The sequence below is a fragment of the Mangifera indica genome, chromosome 5 (assembly GCF_011075055.1).
Source record: "Mangifera indica cultivar Alphonso chromosome 5, CATAS_Mindica_2.1, whole genome shotgun sequence".
Classification (NCBI taxonomy): domain Eukaryota; kingdom Viridiplantae; phylum Streptophyta; class Magnoliopsida; order Sapindales; family Anacardiaceae; genus Mangifera; species Mangifera indica.
The window spans coordinates 16,603,857-16,627,038 of record NC_058141.1 but is presented as its reverse complement, the minus strand read 5'-3'; the positions used below and the strand labels follow the sequence as shown (position 1 = coordinate 16,627,038).

The 23,182-nt window shown below is 34.7% G+C and overlaps 3 protein-coding genes across 4 annotated transcripts; 2 read left to right on the top strand and 1 right to left on the bottom strand.

Annotated features, from left to right (window-relative positions):
- Positions 1-511: 511 nt before the first annotated feature.
- Positions 512-6,137, bottom strand: LOC123217759 (peptide chain release factor APG3, chloroplastic). The gene is made up of 16 exons (XM_044638886.1): positions 6,050-6,137; positions 5,774-5,904; positions 5,596-5,652; positions 5,247-5,327; positions 5,104-5,161; positions 4,908-5,011; positions 4,448-4,499; positions 3,883-3,932; positions 3,160-3,225; positions 2,809-2,973; positions 2,364-2,436; positions 2,111-2,243; positions 1,779-1,836; positions 1,554-1,601; positions 1,015-1,098; positions 512-889 (listed from the first exon to the last, which is right to left on the bottom strand). Exons 1-16 carry the CDS (start codon positions 6,120-6,122, stop codon positions 818-820), a joined length of 1,305 nt encoding a protein of 434 aa, XP_044494821.1. The 5' UTR covers positions 6,123-6,137; the 3' UTR covers positions 512-817.
- Positions 6,138-9,380: 3,243 nt separating this feature from the next.
- LOC123217397 (zinc finger CCCH domain-containing protein 32) lies at positions 9,381-14,871 on the top strand. The gene is made up of 7 exons (XM_044638414.1): positions 9,381-9,750; positions 9,901-10,043; positions 10,489-10,551; positions 10,667-10,786; positions 10,900-11,181; positions 11,263-11,580; positions 13,742-14,871. The coding sequence occupies exons 1-7, from the start codon at positions 9,663-9,665 to the stop codon at positions 14,144-14,146; spliced, it is 1,419 nt and encodes a 472-aa protein (XP_044494349.1). The 5' UTR covers positions 9,381-9,662; the 3' UTR covers positions 14,147-14,871.
- A 2,346-nt stretch (positions 14,872-17,217) lies between these two features.
- LOC123215970 (BTB/POZ domain-containing protein At1g03010-like) lies at positions 17,218-21,326 on the top strand. 2 transcript variants are annotated; one of them, XM_044636297.1, is made up of 4 exons: positions 17,218-17,585; positions 18,830-18,896; positions 19,311-20,504; positions 20,587-21,326. In XM_044636297.1, the coding sequence occupies exons 1-4, from the start codon at positions 17,494-17,496 to the stop codon at positions 21,124-21,126; spliced, it is 1,893 nt and encodes a 630-aa protein (XP_044492232.1). In that variant the 5' UTR covers positions 17,218-17,493; the 3' UTR covers positions 21,127-21,326. The 2 variants fall into 2 exon arrangements, with proteins under 2 accessions (XP_044492232.1, XP_044492233.1); XM_044636298.1 differs by lacking the exon at positions 17,218-17,585 and adding an exon at positions 18,397-18,725.
- Positions 21,327-23,182: the final 1,856 nt, after the last annotated feature.

The window sequence follows — 23,182 nt, the reverse complement described above, 5'->3', positions numbered from 1 at the left end:
TTTACCTAATTAGCATAAAAAAATTTTCTTGGGTTTGACCAATTAAACATAAAAAATTTTTGAAACTTAAAGCTCAAAATCTTATTTATTAATATTAAATATATATACTATAAATTAATTTTATTTTAATGTTAAAATAACAATTAATTGATTCGACCATCAATTAAACTAAATCGCTCCTTCTAATTAATAGACATTCGGTCCAATTCCGAAAATATTATATATCAGATTCATCTTCATCTAACAGTATAGACTTCAACTTAAGTCTGCTGCTTGCCAAATGTGACCATTTGTCATCCACAATTGGACTTCATTCAGCATTCACCTATCTTCCTCCATTTCAATAGAGAGGGGATGAGTTATACTCGTACCTTGACTGAGCATTCATACTTATATTCCTGCCATTTCACAGTCTCATTCCTCCCAATCACTTGGTTGTATAATCTGAAAGTAAGCCTTGTTGAAGCTGTTTCCATTTCAATAAGAACCCTAATTAAAGTCTCCAGAGAGCTTAAACATGAAATGTGGCACCAATTAACATTATAATTGAAATTTTACATGCAATTTTGACGTCTATTCAGACGGCCAACAGGTTTTACACAAAACAGCCAATTCATGCACCCTTACTGAATGCATAGCGTTCAAACAATTTGAACTGCCTTGGAAAGATTCCTGACATGGGGAAGCAACATTCCTGAGGACATCAGTCCAGAACAGTCCTAGTTTTCTTCGTAGTTAAAAGCAATTACACCACAGCTTTCGTCCATCTGCTTCTAGGCGCACCCTAATTTTCAAACAAATCTACCAGTGTAAAAAATTAGCCATATGGTGCACCCACAGACTCTGCTAGTTCTTCTAAGAGTTCCTTCTGCTCCATAGCAGAACAAGCCTACAAGAGGAAAGAATTCAGGAGTAGATCATTTCCAAAGTTCCAAAATTTCTTTGTACGAGTATCTATTATATTAAACCCAAAACATGAGAACAAATAAGCAGCCCAATGTCAAGAGATGGTACCTGAACTGCATTCTCTATATTGCCATCGAGAAACGATGTGAGTTCAAAATTCATCTTCAGCCGGTGATCAGTAACTCTGTTGTCCTATTTGAATAACAAAAAAGTTATAACCTTGCTGAAAGATCTCTAATTTCATTACAATAAAAAAGGAAAATTCAAAAACATATGTCGTTAAATTATTCAAAATGATTTCTTTATCTAGTTTTACAAAAATATACTACACTTACATCTTATTTATGCCATTTTACTATACAAACTTATATGACATAATTACGAGACTCAAGCAACAAATCCATTTACATGCTGAAGACTCTGTACTAAAAATTGACTGCTTTATTGCTACTGAAATACAAGCAGTGAATATTATTTGAAACTCAGTGCCGAGATATATATTCTCCACAGCACCAGTGCATTTCTTGCCTTGTCCCCTTCCTAACTTGCCAATCACTATTTCTTTTACCTTCGGAGAGGTAAATTAAGGTCTGTAAATTTTCAAAAGAAAAGAGGCACCCCAACAAAGCTCAAGGCAAAAGCACGACCTTGTAATTGTATGTTCGTATCTTTTCTGCACGAGCACCAGTACCAACCTGCATTGATGAAAGTATATCGATATATTCCCATGCAAACACATTAGATTGATCAAATCTCGCAATGGAATAAAAACTTGAAGGATTTGCAAGTTGACATGCCAAGCATTGTCCTCTGCCCGTAAGGTTGGAAGCTTGCATGCATGCATCTTAAAAGGCATCTGAATCCAATCATACCTGCGACTTACGTTGGTTCCTTATCATCTCCTGTTGTTCCCTTAATTTAATCTCATGCCTGTAACAAGGAGATCAGTGATCACAACTTATGAGAATTGTTAATATGAGTATATGAATAATCTTAGTGCATTAATGCAAGCTAATAAACGCAGGAGAAAAAGTACATTAATAGACCAGTAAAAACTCAAGAAAGTTTAATAATCTTCCTTGTTCAAAGACCAGTCTTAAAAAAATAGGCAACATGAAATATTAGGAGAATGAATGTAAATAAAGTTTTAAGGAAAGGAACTTATTCAAGACATGATAATTTAAAAAAACAAATCAAAGCTCACAATTTTGCTCGGAGCAACTGAAGGGCACGATTCTTGTTCTGAAGTTGAGTCCTTTCTTCGGTACAAAAGATGCGGATTCCCGTTGGTTTGTGGAAAAGATCAACAGCTGTCTCAACCTTGTTGACATTTTGTCCTGCATGCCAATCATGCACAATAGATGACTTATAGAGAGTTTTTCAACTCTTCATGAAATTGATGGACTGTGACTTGATTTGTTCAGTGAAGACTCAATTTCAAAATTTGCTATTTATACCTCCAGCGCCTCCAGACCTTGTTGTTGTAAGTTCTATGTCTTTTGGGTCAATTTCCACCTCAACTTCATCAGCCTGAAAAATCAGATACAGCATTAAGCAAATGTTGACTAATTTATTTTTTAAAAAGAAAAACCCACACTCAAGAGTATATATACACATACACACATATATGCAACAGAATCTACATCTGAGAAATTGAGGAAATATATCAATGCAATTCATGGATCATGTTCTATACAATTGGAATCTAACAAATACATTTTCAAAGAGAAATGACATCCCATGAGATGTACTAAGATTCTAAAAAATACTGAATTTTCCAGTCCATGACTCCACAGGACATCCAAGCTGAAGCCAGCATGGCCTCAGTCCATTTTCACATATAACAGAAACAACATTCACATGAATATCCTTTCAAAACCCAAAGGTAACTTATGCATCTACCTCAGGCATGATGGCCACAGTTGCAGTAGAGGTGTGGACACGACCTTGAGCTTCTGTTTGAGGCACTCGTTGAACCCGGTGAACACCAGACTCATATTTTAATTTGCTGTAGACACGATTTCCTTTGATCTCCATCACAACAGTTTTGAATCCTCCTTTTTCAGCCTTAAAAATAAAATAAAATCAGACAAATCACATTAAAACCATGTAATGCATATTGTTGCTATTGAGAGAACTGACAACAGGCCTATTTGAACATAAAGTTCCTTACTAAGGCAGGCACAGCATTTGCAACATGAGCTACCACATCATTAAATGATTTAAAAAAATACATATTTTAATGACACATACCTCAGAGCTTGAGACTAGGGAGCACTTCCAAGAGTTCCGTTCACTAAATTTTTGATACATTCGGGCCTTTACATCGAAGAGAAGATATATAAGGTGCATCAGAGTATGACAAATTGAAAAGAAAATTCAGAAGTATGTCTTCATTAATTAGAAACTGATGTCTGGCCAAAGTTGAGAGTTCTCCATTTTAGAGGAAAAGCATTAAAGATAAATAAATATAACACAGTTCATTTGAAAATGTAACTTGAATGTTACAGGAATACGAAAGTAACCACAATGCAATGCCTATCCGTAACTTCGTCAACAAGGTTGTAATCTGTTCACTTTAGACTGGCAATGGCTTGATTTTCTTGATAACAACAGCAAACGATATAATACAATTACATGGATATGATTCAGCTTCAATCAGATGCAAAACATGAAAAGCTAGGGTACCTAATTGATAAGACCTCAAGTGTTCCCAATTGAGAAAGTTAGCTGACATGGCTCCGAGAAACAATATTTCTCACTACTTCCATGTATGAATCAGAAACAGGGTCCAGAAAACACCTTTTGTCCCAAGTATTTACAATCCAATCCTGATTAAGCATCAGGGCAAGCAACTACTATATTCTTCAATGGGAAATTTTTATAATTTTTTTATCGACCACAAAAAGAGAAAGAAAAGATCGGCATAATTAAAAGCCACAGATTTTGAAGGACAAAAATATAACATGTACCTACAAGATCACCAGCCCATAATCCAGCCTCATCACCACCAGTACCAGCTCTTACTGCAAAAAAGAAGGAAATGTTCAGATTTTTATGGTAGAATGAAGCATAATAAACAATTGAGAAAGACAGGAATTATGCACAAGAATATTTTTCATCATATCAAAAGAGTTGAGAAAGGTCTATATTTCAATAAGCAACTGTACAATGTTCCATCATCCTAAACAAAAATTCAAAAAGAGGGGAGTATGACTCATTTTCTTTAGATCTTCCAAGAAATTCGCAAACAAAAATAAGTAAGGGGAAAAGCAGACATTTGTTCTATTTAAAATTGATTTTCTAATATTTTCCATTTCTTTCTTGCTGATTTCCCATTTATGAATGATCTCTTTAGTATTGAGGACAGCATTAACAAAAATGCAATTATATAACTCTTGGTAATCTTAACAGAAATATTCAAGTAAGTCATAAGAACCTTTTTAATAGAAAAAGAATGAGGCCACCACTTCCTTTAAATAGAAAAAAAAAATTCAAGCCAAATACCTAGTGAGAATCATCAGGGAAATACATGAGTTACCTTCGAGCATTATGTTTCTTGAATCAAGAGGGTCAGTGGGAAGTAGTAGTACCTATTACCATATGCAATATCAGTGATATAAGAATACAATAGGGACAAAATCAAAGATTTCATAACTAGAAAAGCAATCCAAATTCAACTAAGCAAAAGAATTAATGATAAGAATGACAAAAGTGGATAACTGTTTCACAATGAAACTCAACATTGAAAATAACCATTGAATCAAGAACTCAAAAAAAAAGATATCTGAGTTGGACAAATCTATGAGAATCAATATTTAAACACCCTCATTCAGGTGGCAACAGAGCAGGATAGATCAGGTAAAATCAAACATCACCTAAAACACAGAAGAAGAATAACCAAAACAAAAGACCAAATTGATATACAAAGCAACAAAACTTTTGGGAAACCTGACTTATGAGCATAAAAAAAGACACATGAATAAAATGCAAAGACAAACCTTAAGCTTCTCCTCAAGCTCTTTGAGTTCATTGGATAAAGAATTGATTTCGAAGGCTATCATTTCAGCCATGTCTTCATCATTCCCATCCTCTTTTGCCAAAGCTGGCAAAAATTAAGGGAAGAAGAAAGACAACTATTAACACACAAATCCAATCATCCAAACTTTTTTACATATGTAATGAAGAGGGCATTACCCCTGGTTTCTTCTAATTGCTTCTCACAGTCCTTGAATCTTCTGAAAGTGGACACAACCTACCCATAAAGAAACAATGAAACATCATGTCAACCGAAATTAATATTGCCCTGGAATGAGAAAGAGCAGGATGAAATCCACTACCTCATCAAGCTCTGCTATGGATTGCGCCAGTTTTTGGTATTCACTAGGATTCGAGACAACATCAGGATCAGCCAACTTGACCTAGAATACGTTTATACATGTTTACCCAAACATGACAAATTATCATACAAATAGTCAGAACACATACAATTATAGGCTAAGCCTCAGTTCTGTTCTGTCAGACTAAACAAATAAGCATATATATATACTGCTTTTTTATATTTTAAATAATCAGAGCAAAAAAATGGCAGCCAATATCTAATTAAAATATATATTAATAGACTTCAAAATCAAATAGAACAAAGTAGAAATATAACTCAAAACTTGTATATTATAAATGGAAGCATACCGACAATTCTTTCCATGTATTCTCAGCAGATTCTAGTTTTGCTATCAAATAAGGTTCCTGCAACAAATATTAATTCCTTTAATAGTTTCAATAAATTCATTGTTCAACAGAAGAAGAAGAAAATTAAAATATCAACTGAGATTTCTTTTTAATTATTGCGAAAACAAAATCTACTCACTGCCATGCAAACGATTCTTGGAGTTCTGAAAGATGGCGTCGGAGTAGGATTAACGACCACATAACGTTTCCTCAACTCACGGCAAAAAGGATTTTGTCTTGGCAATTGATTTAGAGTCAAGTATACTCGAGCTGTGGAAATCATAGTAAAGCTCATAGTTTGTTCTTTTTTCCTTTTCTTAAAAAAAGAGCGTACAAATTTCAAATTGTGTAAGATAAAGAAGATATTGAAAAAGAGAGGTTCACAACTTCACACAATATCGGCTGAGTAGATAACCTGGAGATGGCGGGTGACAAGATGATGCTACTTGTTTGGCAACACAGTTTATAGTATCCCGGACTACGGACATATGTTTTTTGTCTCGAATTCTTCTAAGTTTTAATATTATACTTATTTTAAAAATTCCCAGAGGTTGACAACTAAGTAAGAGAGTGGAGCTGTTAATTCAGCTGAATGAGCCTGAAACTCAATTGTGTGGTTTTTAAAATTCCCACAATTTTATTTTACATCGAACAAAATTTAAATTTTAAATAAGTTTGAATAAAAAAACTTGCTCATTAAATTATCAAATATATTTTAAATAAATTTTTATAAATAATAGAAAGAAATTTTTTAGACTTTAATTTTTTATCTAGTATCTTTATTAAAAAATTCTCACTATTTATTAAATCGAAAACATATAATTAATTTAATTATTTTGTTTTTACTCTAAAATAATTATATACTTCTAGATTTATGATTGTACTATAAATAAACCCATATCATATTTATTTATTTGTCCTATAAATATAAAAAATTAAATAGAAGTAAAGGGTATCATTCAAAATCCTTTTCAAAAATTCTTGTATTATTTATTGTTATTTTATTAAAATTTCTCAAAATTTTTTAAATATATAAATAATATTACTATAAATATAAACTATAAATCAGTAGATTAAATCACATTAAAATTATATAGTTTTTATCATTCATTCAAACAAATTTTTACGCTTGTCACCATGACCTTCACTTATTTATATAAAGTGGATACAAAATTATTTTGTTAATTATAATCATTATTATCATCTCCTTATACAAGACATATATGAATTTTCATATCAATAGTTAATAATTGAAATTTTATTTTTAACATATTGATATGATTTTTTGTTATCAATTGGTATACGTAATTTCTTATATAAAATAGCTATAGGAGTCATGGTAAGAATTGGTTGAACAAACTTTGTTATGCACTATAATGAGTATTAGTTAACTTAGCGTCATTTCCTTAAGTATAAAAATTCAAATATATAACGAAAATAACTTAATTACCATTCAACCAAACAAACTTAATAGAAGGATTAAAATATAACATGATTTGTGTAGTCATAATTAAGATTTTAAAAATCGGATCAGATCATAAATCATTTTGAGGTCTAATTTTGATCAAATCGATTAGGTCATTTTAACCGATCAGTCTAACTAGATTTTTAATTCTATATAAAAATTTGAAAATTTTACTTTATTTATATGTACTTTATACACTAAATTTAAATATTTGATTTTTTTGAATATGTAACTTTTAAAATACTTTATTACAATTATCATAGTTTCACAAGCCAAACCAAGACGACTTTATAAATAATCAAATAAACAACCCAAATTTTATTTATGACTTTGATAATGAATCTTACAAACAGATAAAACAATTAAAAATCATTTTTTTTGAAACATTACCAATTCATGATTTTAGTCCAAACAAAAGAAAATAAGATTATTCATGTGTGATAACACGAAATGAAAACAGATTTCAGATAAGTCTTTCTCATTTTAAAAGAGAAGAAAACATAAAAGACAAGAACGAAGTCCTTGTTGTTTTGTTCGCTATGCTAAACTTGAAGAAAATAACTTGGAGAAGAACAACTATGTCAACTCAATTGGGTGTGTGGCGGGGGAAACAGACAACGTTATTGGAAGTCGACTAGTTGTGTTTTGTTTTGCAACAACGACGACAACACAAAGAAAGGTTGAAAAAGTGGCCTTGCTTTTTTGGATTTTCTGTTTCAAGTTTTAAAGTTTAACTTTTTCAAGACCGAAGATGAGATTGAAACGGATTGGACCGTGAATGGGCAATGAATCGCTGACCCAATCACAATCCAATCCAAAAATTTGCAAAAAAAAAATATTAAAACTAAAAAACCATTTAAGGCACCGGTTCGATTGGTTGATACAGTCCGGTTTTATAAACTTTGGTCACAACCATACATAATAGTCTTATACATGTATTCATAAATTAAATACAACAATTGACTGAATTGTCCTCATGCCCATTCTCATGATTAGGGTTGGATTTGAGTCGAGCTCAAGCTCGGTTTGATTCACATATAGTTGAGCTCAATTTCGTGAAAGTCAAACTCGAACTAGACTCGAATTCAGTTCGACTCGTTTTTCGTTATTAAAACAACGTTGTTTTGTATCAAAATTTTTAATTAGAAAATCTGACGAATAACTTGAGCTTGGCTAGAGCCGACTCGTTTCGGGCTCATCTGAACCGAGCTTAAGTTGGCTCGGTTCAAATCTAACTCTATTCATGATGGCTCAATGCACTGCAACCTCTTGTCTGTCTATCACACGAAAACAAAAAAGAACATGTGAGTAACAAATCATTAAGTAGGACTTAGCATAACGCATTCAATTTTTGTTTATTCCCAATTTCCAATATATATTATTAAATGTTTTTTAAAATATTTGTTAATATATTTGGGTTTTTAAAATATTATTAATATGTTTTTTAAATAGGTTAAAACTTAGATGGAAAATATTCTTTTGGTCAGATCAATTTTCTTAAATGAAAGATGCTTGTCCACATATCAAGCTATTAACTGTTATTTCTATGCAATTGCTTATTTAAATGTCACTATAAGAATTCGATTTAGGTAAAGTTTGACCATGTAACATAACAAATATCTCTACTAAACGTTTTGCATTTGTTTTAAATAACCAAACATTTGAAATACAATATAAGATAAAGATACCGTCAAATTCATTCCATGAAGCTGGCGCCTGAGAAATTGCACTTAATTTTCCGGATACAAACAAAACGCCTTGCCACTCCAATACGTCAAATCGGGTAAAGTATCGCTTCACAAATCCCACCAGTTGGCGTGGCTTTTTTTGCCCCAGTGGTTACTTTGATTCTATCAAAGTACATCTACATATTTCAAATTATAGCCCCACAACAAAGCCAACTAATTTATTTATTTATAAGATATGGGAAATTGGTGTTGAAGGGCAAAGCACATGAAAAAAATGTCGTGCAGCGACCAAGCTTATCATGTCTTTAAACGCTCTAATAAATATCACTCCCTACCACTTTCAATGTCGTCCAAAATTATTCTATTTACGATTTTGTCCTCGTCAAATCTCATTCCGTGTTTCAACAACTAACCAGGCTTCATGGAGGATAGTTCGGTAAATTTGACCTCGGTCAGTGTCGGTTACGTGTTTTAAGTCCAAAACCTGATTTTAAACAATTCCGCAAAAATTACCCTTTCAAGCTCTTTGTTTGGCGGGCGCGGATACAAACAGACACAAAAATAAAAATAAATAAAAACGAAAAGGGAAAAAAATCAAACGCCAACAAAACTTGAAAAGTAGCAAAACCAAACTGTACTGGATCAATAGAGAGAGTGAGAGAGAAACAAAAAGCTCCATTACAGCGACAGCATCTTCAATCTCTCTCTTCTTCTTCTTCTTCAACAAAGCTAACTTTCAACTCTTGATCGAACTCTGCTGGTCTTTCTTAAACATTCTAGAATCTCTTATGTGCAACGTCGTCGGTTGTTAACTTCAGTTTAGGTACTGAACATACAGAACCCTCACCCTCCTCTAACCTCCAGCATAAAATTCCATGGAGCTGTACGGTCGTAACAACACGCCGAGGAATGGGTCCCAGTCGAGTCACCAACCCAAATGGAATCCTCCAACCGACCTCGAAGGTCAGTCTATGTACATTTCATTTTACTTAATTTCACTTGCATTTCATTTGTTGTTTAGAATATGCTTTTTTATTTTTGTAAAACACTAAATAGTTCTAGGGCTTTATGTAATGTGATCATGAATTAGGGTTTTTCTTATGCTAAATTTAGAATCGATGTGGCAATTGAACCTGAAGATCGCTGATTCGTATCCGGAGCGACCTGGAGTGCCCGACTGTGTGTACTACATGCGAACTGGAGCCTGTGGATATGGTAACAGGTGCCGTTACAATCACCCTCGAAACCGTGCTGCGGTAAATATAATTAGCTTGAGGCTTGCTTCATCATTGCCAATACATTGCATTATAATCTATTTTTGTGGTGGGTAATTGTTGTGGCTTGTAGTTTTTGAGTTTAACTGAGAGTTGATTACTGTGAAGTGAATAGTATGTTAGGTTTGATGTGGCAAACTCTGACGATTTCTAGTGTTCTTAGGCGTGTATTATCTAAATATGTTTGGTATATCGGAAAGGTGAGGAAAAGACAAGAGACTTGCCTAAACTATATTGAACTTTAGAGGTTGTGTTTAGGCTAAAACGAAATGAAATCTCTGCAGTACTCTGTGCCATAACATGATAGTTTTGTTGTTCAAGCATGAATATTTTTTCATTTCTTCTATCTTATGCTTGTACAATAATTTGGTAAGTTTATATGACTATTTGTTTTCACTGGTTTTTACCCGGTTTTAATGTTGCTTAGGTTGAGGCTGCAGTTAGGGCTACTGGGGAATACCCTGAACGACCAGGGGAACCACTGTGTCAGGTAATTTTTTAATGGAAGGTAGCATTTTAGACAATATGCTGATATTCTCTTTAATTGTTGTGCTATTGAAAACTTTTATTTGCCTTTTAAGGTATTTTTCTTTCTTGATGAACAGTTTTACATGAATACTGGAACCTGTAAATTCGGTGCATCCTGCAAATTCCACCATCCAAAACATTCAGGTGGTTCTATGAGTCATGTTCCATTGAATATATATGGATACCCACTACGACCGGTTTGAATTCTCAATTGCTTTTTTTTCCCTTATCTGTTGAATTTATATGTATTAATGCTCTGCATTCTTGATTGATTTCGACTACAATTTTCTGACTTTGATTAGTTTAACAGGGAGAAAAAGAATGCTCCTACTATTTGAAAACGGGGCATTGCAAATTTGCTATAACATGTAAATTCCATCATCCTCAACCAGCTGGCACATCAATCCCGGCATCTGCACCTCAGTTTTATCCTCCAGTGCAGTCTCCTTCAGTTCCTATGCCTGAACAGTACAGGGGGGCATCCACCAGCTTGAGGGTACCTAGGCCTCCACTTTTAGCTGTACAGGGGGCTTATGGTCCTGTGCTGTTTCCCCCTGGAGTTGTTCCTTTTTCTGGTTGGAGTCCTTACTCGGTACGATATGATCAGTTCTATTTTGAGACATTTCCTTAAAATACAGTACTTCTTATGCTTTCATTGGCTTACTTGGCATAGGCACCTGTAAGTCCTGTGCTATCTCCTGGTGCCCAACCTGCAGTAGGAGCAACTTCTCTATATGGAGTAACACAGCTATCTTCTTCAATGCCTGCACTTGCAGGACCTTATTCCTCCTTGCCTTCCTCTTCTGGTCTTTCCAATAGTGGTCAGAAGGAACAGTCTTTTCCAGAGAGACCTGGTGAACCTGAATGCCAGTTCTTCTTGAAAACTGGGGACTGTAAATTTGGATCATCTTGTAGATATCATCATCCTCAGGATAGGTTTGCACCAAGATCAAACTGTACCCTCAGCCCACTTGGTTTCCCTCTGCGTCCGGTAGGAATTTTCTAATCTTCTTCTACCATGTTCTAAGCTAAATGTTGTTGATCAGTACTGTGTGTTTGTGAGCTTTAAAATGACCTAACCCTAGAGAAGATTTCCTATTTATTTTATTCTGTCTCCAACGGTTCAAATAGAGGATTTGAGTGTTGTTAGATTGGCTTCATATTTTAAACTTTATTTTATGTATGTATTTTGCAATCATATTTGTAAATTCACCAGATTGATGTTGTGGTTTTTAATTTGTGGTTTTCTTCTTTTCTCCTTCATTCTTTTCCTTGTTCTCTAAGGGACAAAGTTAAACTTTTAGGATTTTTTGTAAGGTTGGAGATGTTTAATGGCTAAGGTTGCAGGAGAGAATTTTGTGCAACTTTCTTGGATCAAACCTTGAAGCCTAAATAAGTGCTCTTCTTTTTGTCTGGCTTATTCTTGTACTTTCAATTCATGATTGTAAGATACTTCTGTTTTCATGTGAAATTGTTGTTTCTGATTTTAAATTAGTTATATTTTCATTTAATTAATACAGATTTTTAAAATTTACGCTGTTTTCTATATTGTAGGCCAGGTTTGTATGTTACATTGAAGTTCACTTTTAAAATAGCATGGTAGAGAGACATACCTATAGCCACAAATTTTTAACTGGAGATTTTATTGTCTATAAGCAACATATTGCTAAAACTACAATCTGCATCTGTGGACATGTTTACCCATGTCAAAGCACAGGAGCCAAATTAAAGTTTGCTTAAAGGAGCTTAATTTAGAGTGAAGCTACAAATGATAAGAGTGATAACATAATCAAAAGGAGGTAAAACAAATTGATATGAGTGTTTTTAATTTCATCATATTTTTCTAAAACATTCTTTTGTGTATTGCCTAGAAAAAAGTATATTCAAAATCCTGAAATGGATCTGTATTTTTAAGGATAGATTTTCTTTTTTTTTGTTGGGAAAAAAGCAACAATTAGTTTTGGTAAATCTTAAACATTTTGGTTCAAAAGATCTGGCTGATTCTTCTATTCAACTATAACAAGTACCCTTTAACTCCTCTTCATTTTCAGCATGAGGTCATGAATTTTACCCTCTTTTTATTTCTCTTCCTGTATCTGATCATAGAAGTTTGGCTGTGGCGGTTGACCTGATTGAACTTGTCCAGGAGTGTATAACAAAAAATAGATATATAAAACTCTCTTACACTGTGTTTCTTTCTTTTCAAATTGTCTTTTATTTTTCTGTTTTGATTTTCCTTAATGAAACTGGGTTAATTTCTGGCTATTGGTCAATCTATCTTTTTTTTAATGTTCGCTTCATATATCACATTTTCTCTTTCTTTCTTCTATTCACACATTGTTTGAGGTCTAGGAGCAGCTGGATTGATGTGGTGGAAACGTTACTATGGGTCTGTGAGGTCTAATGGAAACTCATTTTCCCCAACAATATATAAATACATTTTGTTCATCATTTGGTTATTATTATACATGCTTTACTTTTTTGAAATTGATGTAGGGTACATGTGGTTAGTAAAAAGGAAATTATCGTCGCTATTCTGAAATTCTGTTATGTAAATGAAATGCTTCTATGATATGAGAAATGCAATTTAGTAACTACCCAAGAATGTTGCATGGATGTGGCTGTCGAAATGTTGAAAGCTTTGATTGGTTTCTCCTACCCAGGATCTAATTTAATACAGAGGAGTTTAAAACTGATGCACACATACTTCATTTTAGTAACTTCACTAACAAGTAGATGAAAGTTGCATGTTTCATGTAAAACTATTCTCTTCTTGAAATGCCTTTTAATTTTTCACCTTCTTGGAGCTTTATAGCAGAGAGCATATGGATGATTTGGCATGACTTGTGCAGGGCATTAGGGATGGCTTAAGAGGTTCTTAAGGAATGAACCTTGGCATAAAGGCACTGTGATGTTGAGATGCTGTGTCTTTGTAATTAATATGCCTTTTCTAGAATACTGATGTAATAGAATGACAATATCTCATCCACATTATTCTGTTTGTATATGTTTTCCACTGTTGTGTCCAGTATTAATATTTTGAGCCACTTATGTATTGCTTAGAAAATTTTATGATGTTAAGACATGATGTGTGGAAATCAGTATACTTTCCTTTGAATGGTTGTTTTATATGATTATTCTTTGCAAAACAGGGGGTGCGGCCTTGTATTTTCTACATGCAAAATGGATACTGCAAGTTTGGCTCCACATGCAAATTTGATCATCCAATGGGCACTATGAGACATAGTCCATCAACATCCTCTCTTGTTGAAATGCCTGTTGCTCCCTACCCTGTCGGGTCTTTGCTGTCTACTCTGGCCCCTCCATCCTCCTCTTCTGATCTGCGGCCTGAACTGATTTCAGGATCCAAGATGGATTCTTTATTGAGCAGAGTCCCTTCTTCTGGAAATAACTCCAGTAGTTCAGTTGGTCTGATTTTCTCACAGACTGGGCCTGGTCATCTTTCTGACTTGCAACTTGCAGGTGAGACTTCCGTTTCTTTAAGCAGTAGCAGAAGTACGAGGCAGGGTGTTGAAGTTCGTCGTCGTTCAAGTTGATGTATAACATGAAAGTGATTCTTCATTAGCCCTCACATGACGTTTCCGTAGTCTTTATATGTTTCTTGTTTATAGATCTCAGTAATTAAAGTCAATTGTGCAAATTTTACCCCACCATAGGTCTTATATGATCATCTTTATATGTCCATCTAAATAAGCTTCAGTAGCAAACGCCATATGAACTTTCTCTCCATTTTCCAGATAATTGCAACAGAGCCAATGATCAGGTCAGATCCCCTCTTGTTCAACTTTTCATCTTTTGTATCTTTGTGTCATGATATGTCATGCAATGGAAAGGATTAACAGTTCCACGAAAAACTCAGCTATGCTATTCATGTCCTTAGATTGGATTTCTTGTGTTGCTTTGTTGTCTATTCATGCTTCTCTGTCAAAGCATGGGATAAACTTCCAATTTCGTTATATCTGAACTCACCTATTTAATTTCATAGGGGGCATTTGCCCCTATATTCTAGGTCGAATGAGGACATTTTGAAGTTCCCAAGAAGGCATCTTATTGCAACTTCATTTCGAGATACAAGAGAACTAGGATCCTTAAGGATCTATATGTTTATTGGATGACTTAGAAAGCTTTTGTAAAAGTTCCTTATTTTTCTCCATTGATTTATACGAGGGAAGACATTATGTGGCCTTGGGGATTACTTTTATATGTGGTTAAGATTGGTGTAAATTTTCAAGTAATATATTGAAGTTTTCATACTTGTGAATATAGTTGATGTTTATATGGCAAAAGATTAGTGAGTGTTTAGGTGATGAAAAAGAAAGAGTAATGTATGTGATTGGTTTTTTGTGAGTAAATCATTCATTCATAAATTTTGTAATGACAAAAGTGGGATTGTCTGGCTGGGTTGTTTTGTCCATATTCAGGCAGGGAGGAAACTTAATTGGAAATGTAGTGGCGTAGAAGAAGATATTTTACCAATTTAAAACGTGTGGCTTATGACCTCACATGACAGATCATTCCCCTGCTACTACCCTTCGATTCAAAGTATTCTCTTTTTATGATAAGAATGCAGCCAACTAAATAAAATATCCATAAATCTCAGGTAGCATCTATTCAAACACCTGAATTAGTCATGCGCATGCGGCATTTTTTGTCTTATGGGACAACGAAATCAAAAGTGATTTGCGGTGCTGGTGACATAAAAAAAGCTACTTTTCGCCTTGTCTATCTACCCATAATAGTTACCACGTTTCTCTTCATTTGCCAACAAAAATATACATGAACTTGCTACAATAAAGAGATCTGGCGTGGTTCTACATTCATTCATTTAACCTCTTTCCGTCAATTGAAATTGACCATTCGTTATAGCAGCAGCAGCACCGCATGTCGGAGAATGGCCCATGAGACCATGCCATGGGTGCGAGGCACAAAGTCCAACGAACCCACCTAAACTTGGCCTTACTCGGATACATCCAGGCCCAACATTCTTAATTTCATGCGCTTTACTAGGACTAGTACCCTTTAAAACAGTAACACTTTTCACACCCCCCCCAAGACAGATAAATCTCGTTAAAAAATTCAAATTTATTTTGGTCAGTGGTGATGATTTGGTTGTTATAGGGCAACTTAGGGTATTTAAATTGATGATATTAGTATAATTAAGGGGGCACCCACACGATGAATCAAGGTTACACATGCAATGTGATGAAGTGGTGGGTCATATGAATTAGTATGGTGGGCTCTGAGGTTTTGTGTGCAACCATGATTGTAGCCACAACCTTTTGCTCCGTCAATTATTCATTCTTCTTTCACCTTCATGTCTGCTAACAGGAGGAATAATGTATAAAAGAAAAAGGTAAAAAAAGAAAAAGGCCCTTTTGAGTTTTAGCTTTTGTTTTCCCTTTAGTTTTCTCCAAATTCAAGGATTATACAGCAAAACCAAGCCTTCCCCAAAGAGTTTGAACCCACAAAAACAAAAATTTATACTTTCAAGTAAGATTCCATGTTTTAACTCATTTACCCATCTCACTTGGGGTCTACATTCAAATGTTATGTTACCTTCCCTTAAGCAACTCTCATAATTGATTCTACAGTTGGCTACTTTATTATTTGTCTCCGCAACACAGATGAATAAAATATACTCTTCCAAAGGAGCCCGATTGGGGGAAGCAGAAAACAACTCAAAGGTAAAAGATAACTATTAAGTACAAGTCATTTTGATCCAGTCAAAAAAAAATATTCCCTCTAAAAGAAAGTGAAGGATGAATATGATCAAATGATTTTTACCAGCTGAACATCAAAATTTTCTTGTTAAATAAAAAGGTTAAAGACGACCTACCAATAAAAAAATGACAACGCAAAAACACCAATTGATGGGACCATCATTACCACCTGATCTAAGGCAATCTTTGCCATGATTAACCCAACAGCACCTCTTAAGGATCACATAAATTTATTTGTTCGGCTGATAAAAGAAATAAATGTGTAGGTAAGTGGGGTGATGCAACGTGAACTAATCTCAATCATATCAGTATCAAGCCTTTGTTTCTGGCAAAAGTGTTTGTGTCAAAAATTAGTCATATATGAGTATTACACTATTTGATGTTGGCTGGAGGAATTGCCCTTTTCACATAATTATATCAGTTAGTTAATCAAAATTTCTAGTAGTATTTATGGCACAGAAATGTGCAGATCAAAAGTACTGATACTAAAGCTAAGATTATTGTTATTGTTACACAACTATATGCTTCTTAAGCTGACATAAAAGCTACATTTGCCCCATAATTTTTAAGTAGGTTTAGTTGATACACTGTGGTTCTCATTATAACATGTTATCCAACTCGTTATCTTAGTTTCCACTTTAGTGGGCTTTACACATAATATAGTGTTAATTTATACTAATCTTTATGTGGGTAGCTTTCACTAGGCATGATTACAGACCCCAAAAGCATTGCAACCCTTCACAATTCCTGCAATTTTTCAAAACAAAAACTATGTAAAAAGGCCATTCTCACTACCTTTCACCGAAAAGTGTAAGCACAACAACAACATTCTTGACTTTAGATTATGCAAATTATAAACACTCATTAAAGCTTATTTCAAATTCATCACTACTCAATCCTCTGCATAAGTTCATGTGACTTTCAACTTACTCCAGCTTTCTCTTTCTACATAGCTATAGGGAGAAAAATAAAGGCAGAAAGGTGTCCTTGAACAACCTGTCACTGCAAGAAAATAAGAAACTTACTTCTGCTTTGTAACTGACAAGAGATGGGTTGTTAAAATAGTTGGATTCTTGAGAGAAAGACACTTGGTAGTGGGGTTGGTGTGGAAGACACAAGTTTCAGACTGAAAACTAAGGCTGAACTGCTAGAGTTTTGAAGACATGGGTGTTGTAACTGTTGGTGAATTGAAGCCAAGTATATCAGGGAAGAGATCTTTTCGTCCAAGCTCCAGTATAAGGCATGCCACTGAATGGTAAATAGTTTCTATCTTAGCCATAGTCGATCACTACTTTTGCTGTTGTTAATAATCGTCTGAACCTGAAAACCATGAATTTGCATACTGCCATTGATGCTACTAATATCTGTACACTACAGTTTGTCTTTACTTTCCATCGCAAAGAAACAGGTGGTAAGTATTCTCATTAATTCTGCATGTCATATCTCTTGAAAAACTTGATTGTGAAAGTGGGTACTGTATTTACTTCTACAAGCCTAGCCACCAAATACCTACAGAGTTCTTATCCAGAGGGAAGTACCGTGCAAATGTCTTTGATTTTCAATTCTGTATTTACACAATGCTAGAGCAAATCTAAGAAATGAATAGGATTTATATTTCATTGCAACAGGTCAATCAGGCTAGTGGGTTTTTTACAGTTGATTGAATTCAATTATAATGTAACATTGGTAGATAGACTCTTGCATAGTAATACGAGAAAGCAACAATTCATTGTAGAACTTTACGCAAGGAATCTGATAGAGATCAAACCTGTGATCTTGACCTTGAAAGTTCTCCAACCAAATGACAGTGTTACCTGGCTGCTGGGTTAATTTAATATAATCCTGCACTGTTAACTTTGAGAAGACCATAAATATTTTGCCTGCCAATAATTGGCATGCTTTTACCGTCGTCAGACCCTCAAATGTACACGCAGGATTTAGATGTCAGTTCATTACATGTGACTTGATATGGGCAATGCAATAAATGTTCACAGCTATCTAGTAACTGTAAAGGGACCCATGTAGTTTTATCTTGTCTCTGCAGTTCAGTAAAATGGCCATATTGTTTCCGCTTCCCTGGCAGAACCACTTCTGGGATTGTTCTCTTTCAAATTTTCTGTCAACAAATATTACCTTATTGCCCGTACTACAGCTGGTATTCTAGTCATGAATGGTTTAATAATTGAGCTGTCATGTTTTAAGTCTGGGCCATGAGTGTCGAAACAAGAATCAAGAAGGGTTATGGTGTCCAGAGGTTTTGAGATGTTAACTGTATACAAAGAGAGCTTACTGTTGACATAATTTTATGTTTAGAGATCATGAGTTCAAACCTGAGATTGCAGGCCTTTAGCAGAAGACCCGGCATGGTTTCTAAATTATTGGCACTTACAAAAATGTATCCCTGCGTTTTTGTTTTTAATCAATTTGTTTCGTTCATGAAGTTTTCTTTTCTCTATGTAATGAAATACATCTTCAACCAGTCTGCTGTATATCTTGCAGGCCGATTTCTGATGTCTCTAGTGATCTTACTATCGAAGTTGGAGCATCAAGCTTTGCACTTCACAAGGTACACACAATCTGCTTTAAGCAATTGTAATGCATTTATTTTTTCTATCAATTTTGCTGCTGTGGTTTTTTATCAAGTGGCATATACCATATATATCAACTCGGCATGTCAAAAACAATATCTAAAATTATCAATCGGATCATTTTGATTTCATTATTGTTAAATTGCTTTCGAGGGAATTGCAAACTTTATACTGATTTGTTAATTATATAGATTTATCTAATTCGTGTACACATTATAAGACTGTCAATAGAGCAGTTCCATATAGATGTGCAAGATGTTTAATAAGAGAAAAGTTCTATTTGGATTTGCAGAGCATTTTGTGTGCAATAAATCTATCACTGTCAATGTAAATTTAGAGGAAAAGCAAACTTGACTAGAAGCTATACTCATGTTGTTTCAATTCTCTTGCAGTTTCCTTTAGTTTCTCGAAGTGGAAGGATTCGTAAATTGTTGTTGGAAGCAAAAGATTCAAAAGTTTCACGCGTTAATCTCTCAGCTGTACCCGGTGGACCAGAGGCATTTGAGCTTGCTGCAAAGTTCTGCTATGGAGTAAATGTCGACATTACATTGTCAAATGTTGCAATGCTGCGTTGTGCAGCCCATTCCCTAGAAATGACAGAAGATTTTGCGGAGAAAAACTTAGAGACTCGAGCTGAAGCTTATCTAAAAGAGATAGTGTTTCCCAACATATCAAATTCAATATCCATTCTTCACTCCTGTGAAAGCCTTTTGCCCATATCGGAAGAGATTAACTTAGTCAACAGGCTCATTAACGCAATTGCAAATAATGCCTGTAAAGAGCAACTCACCTCCGGCTTGTTAAAGCTTGACCATAACTTCCCTGCAAAACATGCCCCAAACATAGAACCAGAAACACCTGCAGATTGGTGGGGAAAGTCTCTTGCAGTGCTTAATCTGGATTTCTTCCAACGGGTTTTATCTGCCGTTAAGTCAAAAGGTCTAAAACAAGATATGATAAGCAAAATTTTAATAAACTATGCTCATAATTCTCTTCAGGGTCTTGTTAGGGATCCTCAACTAGTCAAAGGAAGTCTGTTGGATTTGGAGTTGCAGAAGAAACAAAGGGTCATTATTGAAGCAATAGTTGGCTTACTACCAACTCAATCGAGGAAGAGTACAGTTCCAATGGCATTTCTTTCAAGCTTGTTGAAAACAGCAATAGCAGCATCGGCAATTACATCCTGCAAATCCGATTTAGAGAGGCGTATTGGTCTTCAACTGGATCAGGCAATTCTTGAAGACATTCTTATCCCAGCGAATTCACACGGAAACAACCACAGCACTATCTATGATACAGATTCCATCTTGAGGATCTTCTCCATATTTCTGAACTTGGATGAAGATGACGATGAAGATAATCATATGAGAGATGAAAGTGAAATGGTTTATGATTTCGACAGCCCAGGATCTCCTAAACAAAGTTCAATTCTCAAAGTATCCAAGTTACTGGACAATTATCTTGCAGAAGTTGCACTAGACTCCAACTTGATGCCATCGAAGTTCATAGCTTTAGCAGAACTACTTCCTGATCATGCTCGAATAGTAAGCGATGGCTTGTACAGAGCAGTGGATATCTTCCTCAAAGTGAGAAATTTTCTCTCTGTTTTTTATCTAATCATTTTGGTATGAAGTCAAGTACTGAAAATCAATCTGTTTTTGTTAACAGGTTCATCCAAATATCAAGGACTCTGAACGCTATCGACTCTGCAAAACAATAGACTGCCAGAAACTATCACAAGAAGCCTGCAGTCACGCAGCACAGAATGAAAGGTTACCAGTGCAAATGGCAGTTCAAGTGCTATACTTTGAACAAATCAGGCTTCGTAATGCAATGAATGGGGGGCACAATCAGTTCTTCTTTGGTTCAATAAACGGCCAATTCCCTCAACGTTCAAGCAGTGGGGCAGGAAGTGGAGCCATTTCTCCAAGAGATAATTATGCATCAGTGAGAAGAGAGAACCGAGAGTTAAAGCTTGAAGTTGCAAGAATGAGAATGAGGCTAACCGACCTAGAAAAGGACCATGTATCAATGAAACAAGAGCTAGTAAAATCCCATCCTGCAAATAAGCTATTCAAATCCTTCACCAAGAAATTAGGCAAGCTGAATGCCCTATTCAGAATCAATGGTATGAAGCCAATAGGAGGGAAGGCAAATTCGGAAAATCGATTCTTGTTTCAGAAGCGCTGGCGCCATTCTGTTTCATAACTGTGCAATAGTGTGAAAAGTAAAAGAGTGTATAGTAATTATATCTAGTGTGATTGCATAGCTTTTTGAGGGTTGATTCTGGGTTGCCCTGTTCTGTTTGAGCTAGTTTTGAGGAAGGCAGTAATGAATCAAACTTTGTATTTTTTATGTATGCTCATACGTGTGACAAGTATTAGAAAACTGGAACCCGAATTCAACAATCTTTCATACCTCTCTGATCTTCTGTCATCTGCCATTCTAGGAAGATCATTGTTTCTGAAGAGCTTGGTTTCATCTCTGTGAAGCATCCTGAATGCAAGCATGTCATCACTGTGTGACAACGACAGAAACTCTATTACCACCAAGCTCACACGCTTATACGCAGGTTTCCATCCTATCTGATTATCAATCGAATCGGGTCGACCTCTTTATCCGATTAATGTGCTGTCCGGCTTTGAAAATATTAAACTTTGTTTAAGACAGCCGTTCTCATTGAAAGTCTCTGGTCTGAGAATTGGGACACCTATGTTACTGAAAGTCTGAAACGGTATCGTTTAAGTTCCCTGTATATGGAGGTCATTGTATAGGAATAGGGATACTTGCAGTTGAAACTACGAGACCCCGTCTCAATTGGGACCTCTTATCCCCCTTCAAGGTTTATTAAATTTTTAAACTAGTATATGTTTATTATTAAAATATCAAACTTTTATTCATAAATTATTAATATTAATAAAATTTATTAATTTTAAAGATAAAATTATCATTTAATTATTAATATAAAAAATATCAAATAAATATTTTTCACCCAAAGTATACCGAATTCTTAAAGTAACTCCTATTAACTTTGAATATATCATTTATCTACTCATGATCAGTTAAATTTAATGGAACTCTAATTCTTGAAAATTTAATCTCATTTTCCCCCCTAAAAGTTTAAAAACTAACATTTTATTCTCTAAGACAAGTTTGAAAAGATCGCATTTCTCCCCTAGGGTTTAGTTTCAAAACATGTTCACTTTCTCCGATGCTATTGCTGATCGTCTCTCATTCTAGACAGTTTCTCTTCCACCAATGGCCTGCCTCAATTCTGTCCCAACCCATCTAAAGTCGAGAGACATCGTCTGGGAAGAGAAATCGTCTTCCCAGATGAAGACGACGAGTCGTCTCATCTTTGGTAGAAGAGAAACCGTTAGGAGGGAGAGACGGTCGACGATGACGCCAGAGAAAGTGAACGAGTTTGGAAACTAAACCCTAGGGGGGGAAATGTGATCTTTTCAAACTTGGCTTAGAGGAGAAAATTTAGTTTTTTAAATTTAGGAGGGGGAATGAAATCATATTTAAGTTTATTTTTAATATTAAATATAAAATGACAATTTTACCTTTAAAACTAACATATTTAAACGGTCATGGGTGGATTAATGATATTTTCAAAGTTAACGGGGGAAACTTTGAGAATTCAGCATAGTTTGGGTGGGAAATAGTCTTTTGGCCTATAAAAAAAAAAAGTTTACATCATTTTCTCTTTTAGTTTAGAAAACTAATAATTTTCTCAAGATTAAATATTAAAAATTTACATTTCCCTCTCAAGGGTTTCATTTTCAACCCATCTTTTTCTAACAACTGGAATTAAAGCGTGACTTCTCTTTCTCTACCATCGATGATTTCCCTCCGAGTGTAATCTCTCTTGGATTCGTCATCAACTACTCTCTAGTATATTCATCTTTGACAAAGATGAAATGTTTTTGTCATCTGAAAGGCCAAACGACTATTTCCCACCCAAGGTATGCTGCAATTTTAAGTTTCCACCATTTAACTATGGAAACACTAAACACCCACCCATGGTCGGTTATTTTTAACTAGTTATGGGTAGATATTTGGTGTTTTCATAATTAAAGGATGAAAATTTGAGATTGCAACATACCTTGGATGAGAAATAGTTATTTGGCCCATCTGAAAACATCAAAGAAGGAGAAGTCCAGTCACTGGAGAGAGAGAATATTAGAGGAATTTTATTGGAGAAATAGAAACTTAACAGGAAAAAAATATAATTTTTTAAAATATAATTTTATAGAAAAAT

Bases quoted from the DNA above. Each gene is read 5' to 3' on its own strand.
- LOC123217759 (XM_044638886.1), bottom strand. From the start codon at position 6,122: ATGTCCGTAGTCCGGGATACTATAAACTGTGTTGCCAAACAAGTAGCA. The intron at 3,933-4,447 runs GTAACTCATGTA...TCTTTTTTGCAG, and splicing joins AAGAAACATAATGCTCGAAG to TAAGAGCTGGTACTGGTGGT. The intron at 1,099-1,553 runs GTCGTGCTTTTG...TTATTCAAATAG, and splicing joins TACGAACATACAATTACAAG to GACAACAGAGTTACTGATCA.
- LOC123217397 (XM_044638414.1), top strand. From the start codon at position 9,663: ATGGAGCTGTACGGTCGTAACAACACGCCGAGGAATGGGTCCCAGTCG. The intron at 10,044-10,488 runs GTAAATATAATT...AATGTTGCTTAG, and splicing joins ACCCTCGAAACCGTGCTGCG to GTTGAGGCTGCAGTTAGGGC. The intron at 11,182-11,262 runs GTACGATATGAT...TACTTGGCATAG, and splicing joins CTGGTTGGAGTCCTTACTCG to GCACCTGTAAGTCCTGTGCT.
- LOC123215970 (XM_044636297.1), top strand. From the start codon at position 17,494: ATGGGTGTTGTAACTGTTGGTGAATTGAAGCCAAGTATATCAGGGAAG. The intron at 18,897-19,310 runs GTACACACAATC...ATTCTCTTGCAG, and splicing joins CAAGCTTTGCACTTCACAAG to TTTCCTTTAGTTTCTCGAAG. The intron at 20,505-20,586 runs GTGAGAAATTTT...TTTTGTTAACAG, and splicing joins CAGTGGATATCTTCCTCAAA to GTTCATCCAAATATCAAGGA.